Source organism: Jaminaea rosea, assembly GCF_003144245.1.
Source record: "Jaminaea rosea strain MCA 5214 unplaced genomic scaffold BDZ90scaffold_1, whole genome shotgun sequence".
In the NCBI taxonomy this organism is placed as follows: Eukaryota; Fungi; Basidiomycota; class Exobasidiomycetes; order Microstromatales; genus Jaminaea; species Jaminaea rosea.
Window position 1 is genome coordinate 1,257,147 of NW_020289975.1, and position 15,119 is coordinate 1,272,265.

At 58.7% G+C, this 15,119-nt stretch overlaps 10 protein-coding genes across 10 annotated transcripts; 5 read left to right on the plus strand and 5 right to left on the minus strand.

Moving 5' to 3' along the window:
- The first annotated feature begins 142 nt into the window (after positions 1-142).
- On the plus strand, positions 143-1,628 carry BDZ90DRAFT_229417 (glycine cleavage system T protein). The gene is made up of 2 exons (XM_025505051.1): positions 143-1,194; positions 1,268-1,628. Exons 1-2 carry the CDS (start codon positions 219-221, stop codon positions 1,603-1,605), a joined length of 1,314 nt encoding a protein of 437 aa, XP_025365005.1. The 5' UTR covers positions 143-218; the 3' UTR covers positions 1,606-1,628.
- A 146-nt stretch (positions 1,629-1,774) lies between these two features.
- On the plus strand, positions 1,775-3,133 carry BDZ90DRAFT_229418 (Mov34-domain-containing protein). The gene is made up of 2 exons (XM_025505052.1): positions 1,775-2,288; positions 2,375-3,133. Exons 1-2 carry the CDS (start codon positions 1,813-1,815, stop codon positions 3,018-3,020), a joined length of 1,122 nt encoding a protein of 373 aa, XP_025365006.1. The 5' UTR covers positions 1,775-1,812; the 3' UTR covers positions 3,021-3,133.
- Positions 3,134-3,350: 217 nt separating this feature from the next.
- BDZ90DRAFT_276861 (hypothetical protein) lies at positions 3,351-4,427 on the plus strand (the record flags this gene model as incomplete). The annotated part of the gene is made up of 3 exons (XM_025508959.1): positions 3,351-3,731; positions 3,820-4,050; positions 4,120-4,427. The coding sequence occupies 3 exons, from the start codon at positions 3,351-3,353 to the stop codon at positions 4,156-4,158; spliced, it is 651 nt and encodes a 216-aa protein (XP_025365007.1). The 3' UTR covers positions 4,159-4,427.
- On the minus strand, positions 4,218-5,497 carry BDZ90DRAFT_229421 (hypothetical protein). Its single transcript, XM_025505053.1, has one exon. The coding sequence runs from the start codon at positions 5,434-5,436 to the stop codon at positions 4,309-4,311; it is 1,128 nt and encodes a 375-aa protein (XP_025365008.1). The 5' UTR covers positions 5,437-5,497; the 3' UTR covers positions 4,218-4,308.
- Positions 5,498-5,701: 204 nt separating this feature from the next.
- BDZ90DRAFT_13531 (ribonuclease H-like protein) lies at positions 5,702-6,840 on the minus strand. Its single transcript, XM_025503415.1, has 2 exons — positions 6,308-6,840; positions 5,702-6,246 (listed from the first exon to the last, which is right to left on the minus strand). The coding sequence occupies exons 1-2, from the start codon at positions 6,656-6,658 to the stop codon at positions 5,968-5,970; spliced, it is 630 nt and encodes a 209-aa protein (XP_025365009.1). The 5' UTR covers positions 6,659-6,840; the 3' UTR covers positions 5,702-5,967.
- On the minus strand, positions 6,739-8,978 carry BDZ90DRAFT_13478 (hypothetical protein). The gene has a single exon (XM_025503407.1). It carries the CDS (start codon positions 8,938-8,940, stop codon positions 6,913-6,915), a length of 2,028 nt encoding a protein of 675 aa, XP_025365010.1. The 5' UTR covers positions 8,941-8,978; the 3' UTR covers positions 6,739-6,912.
- A 192-nt stretch (positions 8,979-9,170) lies between these two features.
- On the minus strand, positions 9,171-10,138 carry BDZ90DRAFT_229423 (SFT2-domain-containing protein). The gene is made up of 4 exons (XM_025505054.1): positions 9,850-10,138; positions 9,648-9,771; positions 9,456-9,572; positions 9,171-9,379 (listed from the first exon to the last, which is right to left on the minus strand). The coding sequence occupies exons 1-4, from the start codon at positions 10,056-10,058 to the stop codon at positions 9,266-9,268; spliced, it is 564 nt and encodes a 187-aa protein (XP_025365011.1). The 5' UTR covers positions 10,059-10,138; the 3' UTR covers positions 9,171-9,265.
- A 227-nt stretch (positions 10,139-10,365) lies between these two features.
- BDZ90DRAFT_244980 (hypothetical protein) lies at positions 10,366-11,237 on the plus strand (the record flags this gene model as incomplete). The annotated part of the gene is made up of 3 exons (XM_025507482.1): positions 10,366-10,512; positions 10,606-11,030; positions 11,117-11,237. 3 exons carry the CDS (start codon positions 10,366-10,368, stop codon positions 11,235-11,237), a joined length of 693 nt encoding a protein of 230 aa, XP_025365012.1.
- Positions 11,109-12,916, minus strand: BDZ90DRAFT_229426 (hypothetical protein). Its single transcript, XM_025505055.1, has 2 exons — positions 12,582-12,916; positions 11,109-12,503 (listed from the first exon to the last, which is right to left on the minus strand). Exons 1-2 carry the CDS (start codon positions 12,835-12,837, stop codon positions 11,389-11,391), a joined length of 1,371 nt encoding a protein of 456 aa, XP_025365013.1. The 5' UTR covers positions 12,838-12,916; the 3' UTR covers positions 11,109-11,388.
- A 165-nt stretch (positions 12,917-13,081) lies between these two features.
- On the plus strand, positions 13,082-15,106 carry BDZ90DRAFT_276868 (MAGE-domain-containing protein). The gene is made up of 4 exons (XM_025508960.1): positions 13,082-13,539; positions 13,613-13,706; positions 13,781-13,987; positions 14,058-15,106. Exons 1-4 carry the CDS (start codon positions 13,141-13,143, stop codon positions 14,993-14,995), a joined length of 1,638 nt encoding a protein of 545 aa, XP_025365014.1. The 5' UTR covers positions 13,082-13,140; the 3' UTR covers positions 14,996-15,106.
- Positions 15,107-15,119: the final 13 nt, after the last annotated feature.

The window sequence follows — 15,119 nt, forward strand, 5'->3', positions numbered from 1 at the left end:
GTACAGATCACAATGGCTGATTGCGATGCCCAGGTGCCACGAGCTGAGGTGGTGTGATATCTATCGGCCATTTCTTCGTCGGCCTTGTCGGAGAAGGTCAAAGCGGCGCACGGACGCCCGGACTTGCCTCCTGCCTTTCACCCATCGTGACCACGCCGTCCTTCTCGCCTTTCAAACACCTTCTCTTCCCTCCCCCATCTCCCTTTTCTGACACAAGCATGAGGCCATTTGCTGCTGTATTTCTCCGCTCAGCGGCAAGGCGTTGCCAAAGCATCGCGAGCTCCCCAGCCGCTTCAGCTCGTCTGGCTCCTAACGCTCGCCTTGCTCCTCCTCTGTCCTCTTCCTCCTCTCCGCTGCCTCGCTGCTTCTCGACCACTCGAACAACATGCGCAGACTCCAGCGCTCGCAAGACGGTATTGCACGACTATCACGTCCAACAAGGCGGCAAGATGGTATCTTTCGGCGGGTACTCGATGCCCCTGACCTACTCCTCCCTCAGCCAAGTAGCCTCCCACCACCACACCCGCAGCCAGGCCAGCCTATTCGATGTGTCTCACATGGTGCAACACCACTTCGAGGGCCCAGGAGCAGCAGACTTCCTCAAGTGGCTCACGCCAAGCAGCTTGAAGAAACTACCCGACCATCAAGGAACTCTCAGCGTGTTGTTGAACTTTGGGGGAGGGATCTTGGATGATACCGTTATCACAAAGATTAGCGACGAGAAGTACTATGTGGTCACGAACGCGGGTAGGCGTGAGGAGGACCTCAAGTGGCTCCAAGAGAGGCTGGCCGACTGGCGCGGTGAGAAGAAGGGGGGTGAGGTCAAGCATACCGTCCTCGAGAACCAGGGGCTCGTAGCGCTTCAAGGCCCGAAGGCGGCAGAGGTTTTGGCCCAGCATACGGACGTGGAGCTCAGCAAGCTCACTTTCGGCAAGACTGCCTACGCAACAGTGGCTGGCGTGCCAGACTGTCACATTGCGAGGGGCGGTTACACGGGCGAGGATGGCTTTGAGATCTCTATCGCGCCGGAGCAGACGGTCAAGGTTACCGAGGCGCTCGTCGGCACGAAGCCTACTGCATTGGCTGGACTCGCTGCGAGGGATAGCTTGAGGCTCGAGGCAGGGATGTGCCTGTACGGGCACGACTTGGACGAGACGACCACTCCGAGTGAGGGTGGTTTGGCTTGGGTTGTCAGTGAGTAGGCGAGGCGAGGAGGAGACTGGCTCGTTGCCCCCTGTCGCTGATCCTCCCATCTCTTGGCTTGCAGGCAAGGATCGCCGCACCTCCGCCGACTTCATCGGCGCCGAACGAGTGCTCAAGGACATCAAGGAAGGCCCACAACGACGTCGAGTCGGCCTCGTAGTGGATGGGGCTCCAGCTCGTGAGGGAGCCAAGCTCTTCGCAGCGACCGAGTCTCGCGAACAGGTAGGTGTGGTCACATCGGGCATCCCGTCGCCCACCCTGGGCAAGAACATCGCCATGGCGTACGTGGCCAATGGGCTGCACAAGAAGGGTACGGAATTGGAGGTCGAAGTTAGGGGCAAGCGGAGGCTTGCCGTGGTTGAGAAGATGCCGTTTGTTGAGAACAAGTTTTACAGAGGATGAAATGGCAATACTATTCAACGAGATAGAAGTGAATACAACTTGTGCCAGTCGAGTGATTAGCATCGGACGGAGTGCGCGGTCAGTCTTGATTAACCCGCTATGCCGCCCGCTCCGCGCTGCAACTTTGATTGACTTCTTCTCGGCACCTGTTCCGCTTGTCCGCTCGTCCGCTTCTTCTCCTCCTCCATCCACCCATTATCACCAAACATGGCTCACCTCGTCAACAGCAGCCAGACGGCTCCCCTTCCCGACATCAGCGCTACGGCGTCGTCGTCTCTCCATCTCAACTTCCCCGCTACGACCTATGGCGCCCCTATGAACTCGCGCTCCATCTCGCGAGTCTCGGTTCACCCCGCCGCCCTTTTCTCCATTCTGGACCACTTCCTTCGTCGAAGTGACAAGGCGGCCAGCACCGAAGAGAATGCAGAGGAGGATGCGGAGGGAAAGAAGGCTGGAGAACAGGCCAATGCAGAGGCCTCAGCTTCGTCCTCATCGAATGCGAGGTCCAACCGGGTTATTGGTACTTTGCTGGGCACGCATAATGAGGGAGAGGTAGAGATCCGATCGTGCTTTGCGGTCCCGCATAACGAGACGGATGAGCTCGTTCAGGTGGACATGGACTACCATCGTCAGATGATTGAACTGCACACCAAAGTTCACCCGGAGGAAGTGATTGTTGGATGGTGAGTCTCAAGAGAGGAGAGAGAGAGAGCTGCGCTCACTGGATCATATGCTCACCCTCTACCTTGTCCTCCGCCCGCCCGCTCAGGTACGCAACGTCACCCGACCTCAACACCTACTCTGCTCTCATTCAAGACTTCTTCTCCAAGGAGTCAGCCCCTCACCAGGCCGTTCACTTGACGATCGACACTGACCTTCGTTCGAGCGAGGCGTCGTCATCGTCGAGCGAGCCCCTCGGCGTCCGCGCCTACGTCTCTTCTCCTCTCGGCCTCACCCCGAAGGCAGACAACGCCGTGTTCCTTCCCTTGCCGGTCACCCTTCTCTCTGCCCCCGCAGAGCGACCGGCCCTCTCCCTCTTGGCATCTCAGACCACGCTCGCGCAGCAGCAAGCCAACGGCTCCAGCACCGCTGCGCCTCCCTCCCTCTCAGCAGGCCAGGTTGTGCCCGACCTGCAAGCTCTGACCCTCGCTCTCCAGCAAATCCAACAGCAACTGCGTCGCGTCCTCTCCTACGTACGTGAGGTCGTCTCCGGGCAGCGTCAGGGTGACGAGGTTGTGGGTCGATACTTGCTGGACACGATTGCTCGAATCCCAGTAGGGGCGAGCAAGGCAGAGGGCAAAGATGTGGGGGATGTCTGGAACTCGTGCCTGCAGGATGTGCTCATGGTCAGCTACTTGAGCAACATTGTCAGGGCGCAGGCAGAGGTGGCCGGGAGGTTGACGCTGCTGTCGTAGGAGCGTGGGGTCTGATAGATGTGGTGCCGCTCCGCTCCAGTCGAGCGAATGGTATCTTTGATTGTCATCTCCGAGTGCTGCTCTCACATCGTGCGAGTGCCATGAAGTCGTCTCAGCAGCGTGCTTCTCAAGCACGCTGCCGCGAGACTGCCTGAAAATCAAGCCCGCCCAAGTCTCGTCTCCTCGTCCCTTGGTCCCGCCTCTCCGCGTCGCGTGGGAAACGACGGATTGAAGACGAGGGCCAAGCAAAGCTGCGAGAGATCAACACTCGCGATTCCATCTTGTCCTTCTCTCCACTGCCATCCACACCAGAGATCCTAATTAATCGACATGAACGTGGGCGGTACAAGCTCTATGCCACGCGCATCCCTCTACCCAGGCATGGCCGCTCAAGGGTACGACCAATCGCAGCCCCACCCGAGCGGCTCGTCAACACCGCACCTCCTCTCATCCAGCCTGTCCTCCCTCTCCCAATCCGTCTCCATCCTACAGCACACAAACTCCCTCTTGTCACATTGCGTCTCCGACGTACCGCGCCTGTGCTTGGCTCTCACTTCGCGCAGGCACTTCGATGTAGTGACAGAAGGGACTGTGCAGGAGGCAAAGAGACGGATTGAAGATGAGATGCGTCCGCTGCTTAGAGAGTTGATTCAACGAGGAGAGGAAGGAGTCGGGAGGGAGGAGATGGCTGCGAGGAGGGCGAGGAACAAGGTATGCGCGTGGTAGACGTACGACTCCTTACGATTGGGACGATGGGCTGATGTGATTTTCCCCTCAACTCGTCCACTCTTACGCGCAGGTATCTCAACTCACCACTCGTCTCGAGCAACTCCTCGCCTCGCAACAGATCAAGATCACTCCAGCAGCTTCTCGCAACGGCAATGGTAAGGGAGCGGGCGAAGATGACGAAGAGGAGGAGCGTGCCCGTGCTGAGGAGCAGAGGCAATTGGACGATCTGGCGCGCGTCAAGAGGAGGAGAGCGCAGCTGGAGAAGGAGTTGCTTGCGTTGGAAGATGAGGTTGAGAGGGAGGTGAGCATGCGCTGGGATCGAGGAGGTGTTTGCCAGTATATAGCTGATACATTTGTTCCATCCCAACAGGAAGCAGAGCTGAAGAAGTCACAGGGCTCGCCTGCCTGAGGGGCGCTCATGATTCACGAATCTGTTCTCACCATCTTGTGTTGTACCATCAGGCCTCTGTGGCTCTCTGGGGCCGCACTGTCACTCCAATACCAGCAGCTTGCGCTCGAGCGACGTGACAAGGCATTGTATCATTATTGGGGTCCATCCTCATCCCGAGAGACGCACCGCATTTGCCCCACTTGCCATCCATCGTGGCATATGCTTGGGCTTCTTGCCATCCACAGGAGCCGCCTTGGGACCCCACTGAGCCACTCCTTCCTCCCCTTGCTTGGCCTTCTTCCTCGGCGGGCCCACGTCCTCCCCCTTTGCAATCTTCTCTTCCCTCTCCTTGTCCTTCTTCTCCTTGGCAGGCTCCACGTACTTGTCATGCAACTTCTTGCGCTCCTCGTTGAGGACACGATTCTTCTCCGCTATCTTCTCCCTCCTGGCGGTGGACTTGCTCCCGCCTCCGCCAGCCGTGAGCTCGACATTGATGGGACGTCCGCCGAAGAGCATGTGGTGCAGCCCAAGGGCCTTCTGAAGTGCCTTTGCTGTCTGGAATTCGAGGAAGGCACAACCTTTGGAGCGGACAGTGGTGTCTGCTGCTTTGCCCTTTGCGATCGACTTCTGCTTGGACTTGGAAAGCTGCGATTGATCGGACTTGGTCGTGAGGAGACGGACGGAGGGAGTCTCGCCACAGTGCGATTTGAAGTGAGATTCGATCTCTGCTGCCGTGGATTTGAAGGACATGTTGCCTACGAAGACGATGAGTTTGCTGGGCTTCGCTGACTTGCCCGCGGCTTTGGTATCATCCTCCGCTGCAGCGTCCGTCTCCTTCGCTTCGCCATCCTCGTCCCATGACGTCTTCTTTGCCTTGCTGCTGCTTGCTGATGATGATGCGGTTGTCGCCTGTGCCGCATCATCCCCTGTAAACCTTTTGCGCTTCTTATTCGCAGCGGCATCCCCTGCGGACTGCTCAGCCTTGTCTTTCTTGCTCCCCTTTTTCTTGCCCTCCTCCTCTTCCGCCTTTGCCGCCTTCTTAGCTGCCTTCTTGCTCCCTACTGGTGCCTTTTCAGCGGGATCAGCTGCAGAATCTCTGACCTTAGCTGGCTCTGACGGCCCCGCAGCTGCGTTGTCGTCGAGGAGATCCTCCTCGGGCACATCATCCTGTTCATCACGTCGTCCTTTTGCTCCCTTCTTCCCGCCACTGCCGGCGCCACTGCGGAAGTCGGCAGCCTTCTTCTGCTTCTTCGTGAGCTTAGGCGCACCTGTTGAGGAAGATGCTGCACTGGACATGACTGGCAGCGAGAAGTGTGGGATACGAGGAGGGATAGGACGGATATGGAGAAGCAAATCTGGAGGCAGAGTGACGGAACAGGCGGACAGGGCTGAAATTTGTCCTTGACGTCGACGCCTGCGAGTCGAAACGCGACTTGGAGGCAACTTCGGCTGCCGAAGTCGAGCTTCGAGGTGCGAAGTGGCTGCGAACTTGGCTTTCGATTCCACCGTCACCACTTTTCGCAGCTCATGTCACTACATCGCTCGCATGTCTTTCTCTCGCACACATCATGATCATAGAGACCAGCGCGACTTGAAAGAGGAAAGTGACCCGACAGAGACCTTCAATCGGACGACGAGGCAGAAATGGTGCTCGTGGCATCGGTGATGGAGTCAGAGAGGGGAATTCCCCTCGACGACTCAAAGCATCTGTAGCAACAGTGTCTGTCGCCTCCCTTGGATGCCAGACTATCGACGAAGAGGAAGGGAAGGCGCGATGAGGAGAGGCTGTCAGCCGATTCTTCAATCCTCTGGCAGGCAATCGCGCACTCACTCCCTCGCTTCCTCCCACCCATCCAGCGCAACATCGTCTTCGCTCAACAGCTCAATCTTGATCTTGCATCCCGCCCTCAGACGGCGAGCATCACACTCCTGCAGTACCTCACGAATGAGATCGCCATTGGCTACAGGCTGACGCTTGCAATTGCGCCAGCGTCGCGACTCCCACAAGGGCACGAGGTCGTTGATCGCTCGTACGGCGTAGGACGAGTCCGTAATGATCGTGAGGGATCGGTCAGCCGGGGCGGATTGGAGGGCCCGGATGATAGCCTGCCAGCGAGCAGAGGTCAGCCGAAGAAATCTTCGGCTCGTGTCACTCGTGAGCACGTACCCAAAGCTCGGCCCTCTTGACCGACTCGCCCTTGTGGTCCTTGCGCACCATAGAGGGTAGCGGCTCGGCGACGTTGAGATGATGGTGGCGGCTGCGCTCAAACCAGACGCCCACACCACCACGGATCGAGTGGCGGCCATTGATGAGGACTTGACCGTGCGTGTAGCAGATGACGGGCGTCTGCGTTGCAGGTGCGGGAGTCGCAGCTGCGGGGCAGCTACGCATGTGTGCGGGCACGTAGGCTTTGCGAGTGCCATGCTGGCCAGACGCCGCAGATACTTTAGGCGCCAAATCAGCTCGAGGTCCCTGGGCTGCCGAAGTAGCAGGTCTGGCGGTGGGCGTGCTGGACATGATGATCAGCTTGGTGAAGAGGGAACAGAAGGGCGATGCGAAATGGTGGGCAGCAGGCAAAGAGTGGGACTATGAGGAGCCTCCTGGACAAGGACGGCTCAAAATTGATTGATTGGCGGCTCTGCATCGCTGCGCCGGACAAGCACCAGGGCCAGGCTGGCGAGTCGCGCGACTGCGAGATTAAGAACGATGAGGGGGCCGAGCGTTCGAAGGGGACTGAGCGCTGCAGCGGCCCAAGCTCTGTAGTCCTTCATCTACAGCTTTTTGACACCCTCAACAATCTCATCCACCTCCTTGTCACCTCCGACCCCAATGCTTACTCGCTCTTCACTGCCGCTTTCTCCCCCTCCTGATCGCCAGAGCCTCACGAGGCCATGCGTCGTAAACTCAACCAGCAAAGCCCGCAACGCCGGCTCTGAAGTGGCGATGAAGTTTCTCGTCGCCAGATGAGACAATCGAGTGTAGGGGAGGGACCGACTGGCAAATCCTCCGGGGAGGACCACGCCATTCGTAGGCTGGACGGACGTACTGGCATTGGGGCCTTTGAGCTCAGAGGCGAGCTTGAGGAAGAGGGCACGCGCTTTCACCGTGACTGACTTGAGCACATGGAGGGCTGCGGTCGCCGTGAGCAAGGGCGCGGACGCTGCGTTACTGGCGTGCATTTCTGCAGCTGAGGTCGCGCCCGCCGCCGCTTCGTTGCCTCTCTGATTGGCGTTGTTTGCACCACCCATGCCCGTGAGGCCTCCCACGCCTCCTCCTGCTCTCAGGTCAAAGGCGCGCGGCAGGCCCGCCAGTCTGACGCCTGCGCCTGTGAGGAGACAGTCGTCCAGATGAGGGAGGAGCGTGGTGCAATCGATCCATATTTTACCCTTGGGCGATGAGCCCGTAGGCACCGTGTAGTCGGCAAGGAAGGCGGCGTTGGGATGCGTGACCGACCCAACGAGGTGGATGAAGGGCGAGGCTGAGAGCAACTGCAAGTACGCCCTGTTGCGTGGGTTGAGCAAAGCGGGCGAGTCTAGCGCATGCAGTACGAGTACCAAGCGTGGCAGGCTGCGCCTCTTTCCCTCACCCCCGTAAAGAGCCACGATCCGCTCAATCCGCCCCTCAAGCCCACCCGGCACGGCCGTCTGTGGCGCGACGCCAAGCGCCTCCTCAACATTCTCCACCCACTCCTCGGCCCTCACGCCCGTCCTGCCTTTGATGACGACACAAGTCGCCTCCCCCTGCTCCGCCTTCTGACGGGCAAAGTCTTCTAGTACGGCCTCTTTCGCCCCCAGCCCGTAGAAGAAGAGGTCATAGCCCAGGAAGAGGAGAGAAGTCCATGCAGGATACTGAAGGCGGTAGTGAGTCAATGCTAGATCGTTGAGTCCGGCGAGGGAGAGTGGGTCGCTGCGGGAGCCGGGCAGAGAGAGTTTGGCGACTTGCTTTGAGCTAAGGGCAGGGAGGTCGGAGGCGATCGTGTTGGAGGACGAGGCGAGTGAAGCCCATGATGGGTCTTTCTGGGACCGCCGACGTGAGACGTGAGCTGCGAAGTAGTAGTCGGCAGATGTTGGGCGGACAAAAGGTCTCGATGGGACGAGGGGCTCTTGCTTGGGCGTCTTGCCAGGGGTGCTGGCGGTACTCATCCTCTTCCGGCGAGGCGTTGAGGGGCTGGCTTTGACAGAAGACGCTGAGGAAGTCCGAGGCTTTTGGATTGGGCGACTGGACGTGGTGCTCGAGGATGCCGCATGCGAGCGAGCAGTCGGTGGAGAGTCATCAGCCTTGAGTGGAGTCTTGATGCTTCGGCCACTTCGACTGGTGCCGGCCGTCCGCCTCTTCGACGGTGTGTCCGGTGCCTCTTCGTCGTCGTCGTCGTCATCGGATGAGTTTCCCTCCGCCTTTGCTGTCGTCTTGCGCCGCCTCCTTGGCGTCTCGGGTGCCTCACGTTGAGACGTAGTGGATGTTGATCTCTTGCTGCGGACTTCAACGAGGCCATCCTCTGCTAGCCAAGCTGGCGGCCTACGATTGCGTGATGGCCTTTGATGGCGAGGCGTGAGATGCGCTTGAGTGGCAACACGGCGTGAGGATCCTGCCTCGTCAATTGAGCGATCTTCGTCGTTGTCGTCATCGTCTGCTTCTTCTTCTTCCTCCTCGTCGTCGCTCTCCTCGTCCTCGGATGACCCTGATGCTGGTTCGTCGCCTTGCTCCGACATTGGCGTTGGCGGAACGATGATCGATGGAGACTGAAGCGCTGTCATGTGCTTGCTGCTCCCTCTGCCACGCTGAGCAGAGGTCGACGTCATGGCGTGAGTAAGGCGATCAGGGCAGGATGCTTGCAGTTCGGAAGGCAAGAGAGGAATAAGCTTCGCATGGCCCGTGTTGAGATCCCGGACAGACGGAACAGAGCAACGAGGCCGGCTTGACGAACACGGGGACTTTCCAGCCCAACGCACAAGACAGCGAATATCGTTCTGTACTCATACAAATACATCCATTGGCAATAGCATAGAAAGCATAGAAAAGGACTCGGCCCTGCAACGGGGTCTGAGAAAGAAGGAGGTGGGGTCTCGAGCGGTCTTGACCGCAGCGCTGCCAGTGCTTCCCCGCGACCCCTGCTCCTCGGCGGCCTCAGAAGACTTTGGAGACCATTCCCTTGACAAAGTCTCTCGCATAAGGGATGTAGCTGAGCGAGTACCAGATGAAGGCCAAGTAGAGTACCACGACGAAGACGATGGCCAGGATCTGCGAGAGAGGAATGTGGAAGAGCGTCAGCTGATGAATTCGCGATGCGTGCGAGGTCGCTGCGGTTGCTGCTCACGGTCGATTTGATGGCGAATGCAGATACCCAAACCATAACGAAAGCAGCGATGAGAATCCCAGTCGCTATGATGCGCGTCCCTTTGAACATTTGCCTGAGCTGCTTCATGAAGCCGATCTGTTGGGGCGTTGGCGGCGATTTGGGCTCGTCAGTGATGCTCAGGAAGGGCCAAGTAGGGGCTGCTGCACTCACCAGAAATCCGGTGCCCACCAGTGAGATGACGATGCCGAAAGAGTAGAGGACAGCAAATGTGGCGAAGCTCCCTGAGAGGAGGAGCAACGAGCCTATCAGGGATAGGGCGAAGCCGGCAGCGAGACTGCGTGATGGAGGAGCAGTGGAGATGAGACATGTGAGCATCATCGTCCCCATTCAAAAGCGCATCTGGCCCGCTCACCAAGCGCCAAATCCAATCAATCTCTGTGTCCTTGTCAACTCGAAGCCCCACTCAGCAAACTGCGAATTCTCGCCAGTCAGCTCGCCGTATGTGTTTTTGACCTGGCCGGGCACCTCCAGGTTCAGCCATTGCCCGCCTCCCCCTCTTCCCGCGCCCGCCGTAGGTGCTGCGTTGCTATTCGATCCGGATCCAGGTAGCCAGGATGGCATTGCGTTGATATTTGGAGAGGGAAAGATGAGCAGGGTGGACCAACACTGCCCTTGCTTGCTTGCTTGCGTTGGCTGCTGTGTCGCTGCGCTGCACCGAGTCCAATTTCCCAAGTCGACTTTGCCAAGGAGGTCCGCGCACCGCTCCCGCTTTCCTCGGTGCTCGGCGGTTGCGTGTCCGTCCGCCGTCCGTCGTTGGCGTGGTCGAGCGACAGCAGCAATCAAGATGTGCAGTCCGCCCTCGGGGTCCAACTCCTTCCTTCCTCGTCTACCTTCGCCAGTCGTCCCCAAGCCTCGTTCAAGTCACGTAATGTCACCACGGCCGTCATCATCGCGGCTGGATCGCTCGCTGGCGAGCGTCGTCGCGTCACTGCTCCTTGCTGTCATCGGTCTCCTCTGCTTGGCACCCTCTGCTGCGCACGGAGCCGCTCTGACAACGACGGTCAAGCCGGGAGAGGTGAGCAACCGCTCGCCCTCGTTGCCAATAAAGTCTCCGATTCAAGGAACATGCTGACGCATCCTCCCCTCTCCTCGCCCTCCTCGCCCACAGCGCTCCTGCTACTACGCCTGGGTAGACCAAGCAGGAGAGAAGATCGGGTGGTACTTTGCCGTCCAATCAGGCGGAGACTTCGAGATCGAGTGGTCCGTCACCTCTCCCTCGGACAAGACCATAGTTGAAGGCGTCAAAGACCGTCAGGCGGACATCATCTTCACTGGTCAGGAGGTCGGGGAATACGCTTTCTGCTTCCAAGATCCTAGCTTTGCCGCAGAAAAGACGGTGGATTTCGACATTACAGTGGAGAGCGAACCCAGGTTGACCTTGCCGCTCAGCCAAGCGGCTTTGCTCAGCGAGCACTCAGCACCATTGGAAGACTCCATTGGCAAGGTTCAAGAGCAGTTGACCAACATGGGAAGGACGCAGCGATACTTTAGGACATGGGAGAATCGAGGCTTCGATACGGTTAAGAGCACGCAGTGAGTGCCAGTGCGAGCTGAGAAGCAATGCGATGGCGTGGCAGCCGTAATTGACCTTGACATTGACATTACTTTCTCTCGCTCAGGTCGAAGCTCTTCTACTTCTCCCTCATCGAGTCGGCACTCATGATCGGCATCAGCGTGGGTCAGGTCGCCCTGATCCGCTGGTTGTTCGACTCGAGAGGGTCGAAGCGTTACAGAGTCTGAGCATGGGATGATGCAATGCTAATGAGATTGCTCAAAACAGGGTTCGGTTGATTATTGGGAGATGACGATGATGGATTAGCTTGAATGCTTGTATACGTACTCGTATCCGTCTACCGATAATGCTCCTCCCTACGACCCTCGCCGCCGCAGCTCATCGACGCAGCCACAGATACGCCAGCCACACCGCAATGAGCGGAAGGCCGTACGCATAGACTTGCGGAATCTCCAAGGGAGAGCGCAGCGCAATGGGTATACAAACGTACTGCCTGCCCTTCTCCGTCTTGATCCCCTCTCCACCACCTACCGTATCGTCCTCACTCTCGCGGTAGTACTCTCCCGCCTCCTTCTTGTTGCGCACAAAGGCCCCACCCACAAAGTCGCCATCTTTATAGAATCGATCCATGAGGTCATCCTTCTCTCTCCATCTCGTTAGGAGCCAAGAGTCAAACATCTGGCGCTCCGCCTCCGAGGGGTCGAGATCCCGCGGCGAGGCGTCCTGGCTCAGCTTGCTGATATCGCCGATAGGCATCTGCCCTCCTTCCTTTGCCATTGTGGTGGCGTCTGCATCGGGGTCGCTCGACGAAATGCGACGCAGCGTGATGCTGATATGGACTGAGGGGGGTGGCACGCCCTGCATGTAGATGGAGCGCAGCGTGTAGTACGACTGACCGTAGCCTGCCGGCGGGATGCCCGGGTAGCCAATCGTGGCGTCCATCAGCATCAGATCGTCGATCTCTTTTTTGAGCGTGCGAGCACAGTACAGCAGGCCGGTCGAGCGGGGCAGCAGCACGTTGCGGCAGTCTTCCAATCCTACCTTGTCTGCGTACTTCTTTGACTGTGGGCGGGTGTCCTTCGAGACAAGCGTTCCTTCGGGGAAGATGACGAGCGTAAGCGGCATCTTGTCAAAGTGGGAGAGGCGTGCCAGTTTCGAGAGGTGAGTGGACAGAGTTCGCTGATCCTTGATCCATGAGCGAGCCAGGAAGATGAAGTCGAACAACTGCATCGCAAGACCGACGATAGGCACCCATTTCAGGCTATCCTTCAATATGATGTAAATGCTCGACTCCAGGCCACAGAAATAGCTGAGGATCCAAAGGTAGAGCCAGTCGGTGTAGACTTGATGATTCGAAATCCAGATGCTGCGCATTGGAAGCCTGACGCGGTCTACCGAGCCGTCTGGCTTGAAGTCAACGAACTGCCTCGGGTCGAGGGTGTTGCCATGCTCATCGCGAAAGGAGAGGACAATGTTGGAGGGAGAGAAGAGCCCTGTGCGAGACGAGCATGAGAGGATGGTCAGGTTATTGGCTCGTCAACTCGAGCACCGTGGTTTTCTCGCAGACTCACAAGTCATGCTGACGAGCCCCTTTGAGAAGGCCGACTTGACCCAAGCATTGGTAGCGCGTACGGTGCTCCTGAGCGGCGGCGCAAGGCGGAGGGGCTGAACCATGCACTGGTACATGTGCAAGAAGATGCAGGACAAAGTGAAATAAAGGGAGAAGAGAATCGTCTGAATGAGGGAGTTCTTAGGCGGACGGTGGGGGATGGCCAGCGAGCTGAGCGGCACCTTCGACTCAAAAGCCGATGAAGAAGGAGCAGCCATGCTGAGCAGCTAGATCACCCGAGCAGAGAGGCGTGTATGTGGTGATCGTCGGGGATGGTGGTGTTGACGAGGAAGAGAAGTTGAGGCTGAGGCTGTGTGGAGCAACTCAGCGCTCAGCGTCACGTCGGCCTCGTCTTCCGTCCGTCCGCATCGCACGTCGACTCGACGCCGCCTTCCGTGTCTCCGGCTCGCGTCGCGGGATGGGCGGGAGCGAAAGAGCCGCGAATGCAACTAAGTCCAACACCTTGTCTTCCCAACCACCACTACTACTTGCATTCGGAAGCACTGAGGAGCGGGCTGACCATGCCAGCAAGGACCTCAGGGCTAGCGAGGCCCGCCAACAGGGGCTCCGCTCGCCCAAGCAGCCAGCGTCTCCAACAGCAGTCGTCTTACGGAGGACGCGCCGGCGGACGTAGCGGCGGTGCTCGTCGTGGCTCAGCGTCGACGAACAACGCCCGATCCGCTCAAGCAAGCACGTCGAGGAGGGCACCACCTCAAGTGGATGAGGGTGAAGAAGACGAGACCGGCGAAGCCTCTGAGGATGCGATGGACGAAGGAGGCGATGCTGGAGGCGAGGTCGAGGTCGAGGAGGAAGACGATGACGATGCACAGGATGAAGATGAGGACCTTCGTGTCAAGAAGCGCGTCAGACTGCCTGTCAGCGAGGGAGTCAAGAAGCTTGTGAACGAGCTTGGCAAGCAGGTGAGTGCAACATGGCAGCGAGAGGCTACTGCATCGCCGCGCTGACTCAGGCTGTATGCTCGGCCACTCGCAGGAAATCGAGCGCAAGAGCAACGATCTTGTTCGTCTCGCCCTCTTCTCTGAGCAGCGACGTCTCCCCATACGCCGCGATGAGATCTCAAAGAAAGGTCAGCGCAATGCCAGCAAGACGCTGCTCTTTTCGGATGCTGACTCGTCCCATCGCTCACACTATCCCGCGCAGTCCTGGGAAAGAACGCCGCCCGTGCCTTCCCTTACATCTTCAATCAAGCGCAGAAGATTCTGCGATCCACCTTCTGCTACGAAATGGTCGAGCTCAGAGCGCGAGGGGCAGAGAATGAGCAACTTGCAACTCAAGCGGCAGCTACGGCAGCCTCGAGCAGCAACAGGCGTGACAAGACGCCAGAGCGAGATGAGCGTGCGAAGAAGGGTGAGCAGCTCGCGGCTTGATGACTGTCGAATTGCCGTGCTAATCATCTGTCTTCGATCCGCACGCACAGCCGCCGTGAGCAAGTCCTGGGTCCTCCGTTCAATCCTGCCCGCTCCCGTGATTTCATCCATGGCCGCGCAAGATGCCGAGCTAGCAGCAGCAATGGCAGACGATGGCCTCAACGACGATGACGAAGACGAGAATCCAGCCGGCCCTTCCTCACGCACAGCCGCAAGCAGTCGTGCCCCAAGAGGAGGCGGGACCCTCCTCGACTGGAACAAGGCGGATGGCCAACTAGGCAGTATGGGTCTCACTTTCCTCATCCTGAGTCTCATCCTCCTCAACGGGCGTAGCCTGCCCGACGACCAGTTCCGAGCCCTTCTTCATCGCCTTGGGTTGCAGAACACGAAACAGCTTCCCGAGACCTTGAGGCCCGACTCGGCAATGCCTCTTGCTGCGGACGGGACCCAAGCCACGCAGCGTAACGCATCTCGTAACAGCGATGCCGCCGGAGGGGCGGCGACGGATACGGTAGCTCGACCGAGCAGTCTGCAATCTTTCCTCAATCAGTTGCTGAAACATCAGTACCTCGAGAAGGTCAGTACGGGCATGACCAACGCTAGAGGCACCACGCAGCAGCAGACGCAGAGGGCACGTGGGGCGAGGAAGTCGGCAGATGGGCAAGGGGACGATCGTATGGAGTGGCGTTGGGGGCCGCGAGCGGAGGTGGAGATTGGAGAGGTGGCTGTCGCCGATTTCGTGAGCGCCGTGTACGTTGATGCGGCGCCCGGCCAAGCAGTTGCAGAGGAGGAGGTAGGAGATGGCATAGAGGCAAGCCAGGCACCAATCAGTAGTCGTCGAGCCGGCAGGGCGAGCACTGGCCGCAGTGGGCGTAGTCAGACGACAGGCACGGCAGCAGCGACGCAAGCGCAGACGCAGAGGGACAAGCAGACGCAAGCGCTGAGGAGGGAAATCGAGAGGGCTGCGGGGAGCCAGCTGATCATATAGGCGCGAGTGAGGGTAGCGCAGCAGAGCCGCCTCCTAGAAAGATCCCAAGTACATCTCTTGAGCTTCAGTGATATCTCTTCTCAATTTCGATAGTCACCCTTTTCCCTCTAGATCGTCATGCCTG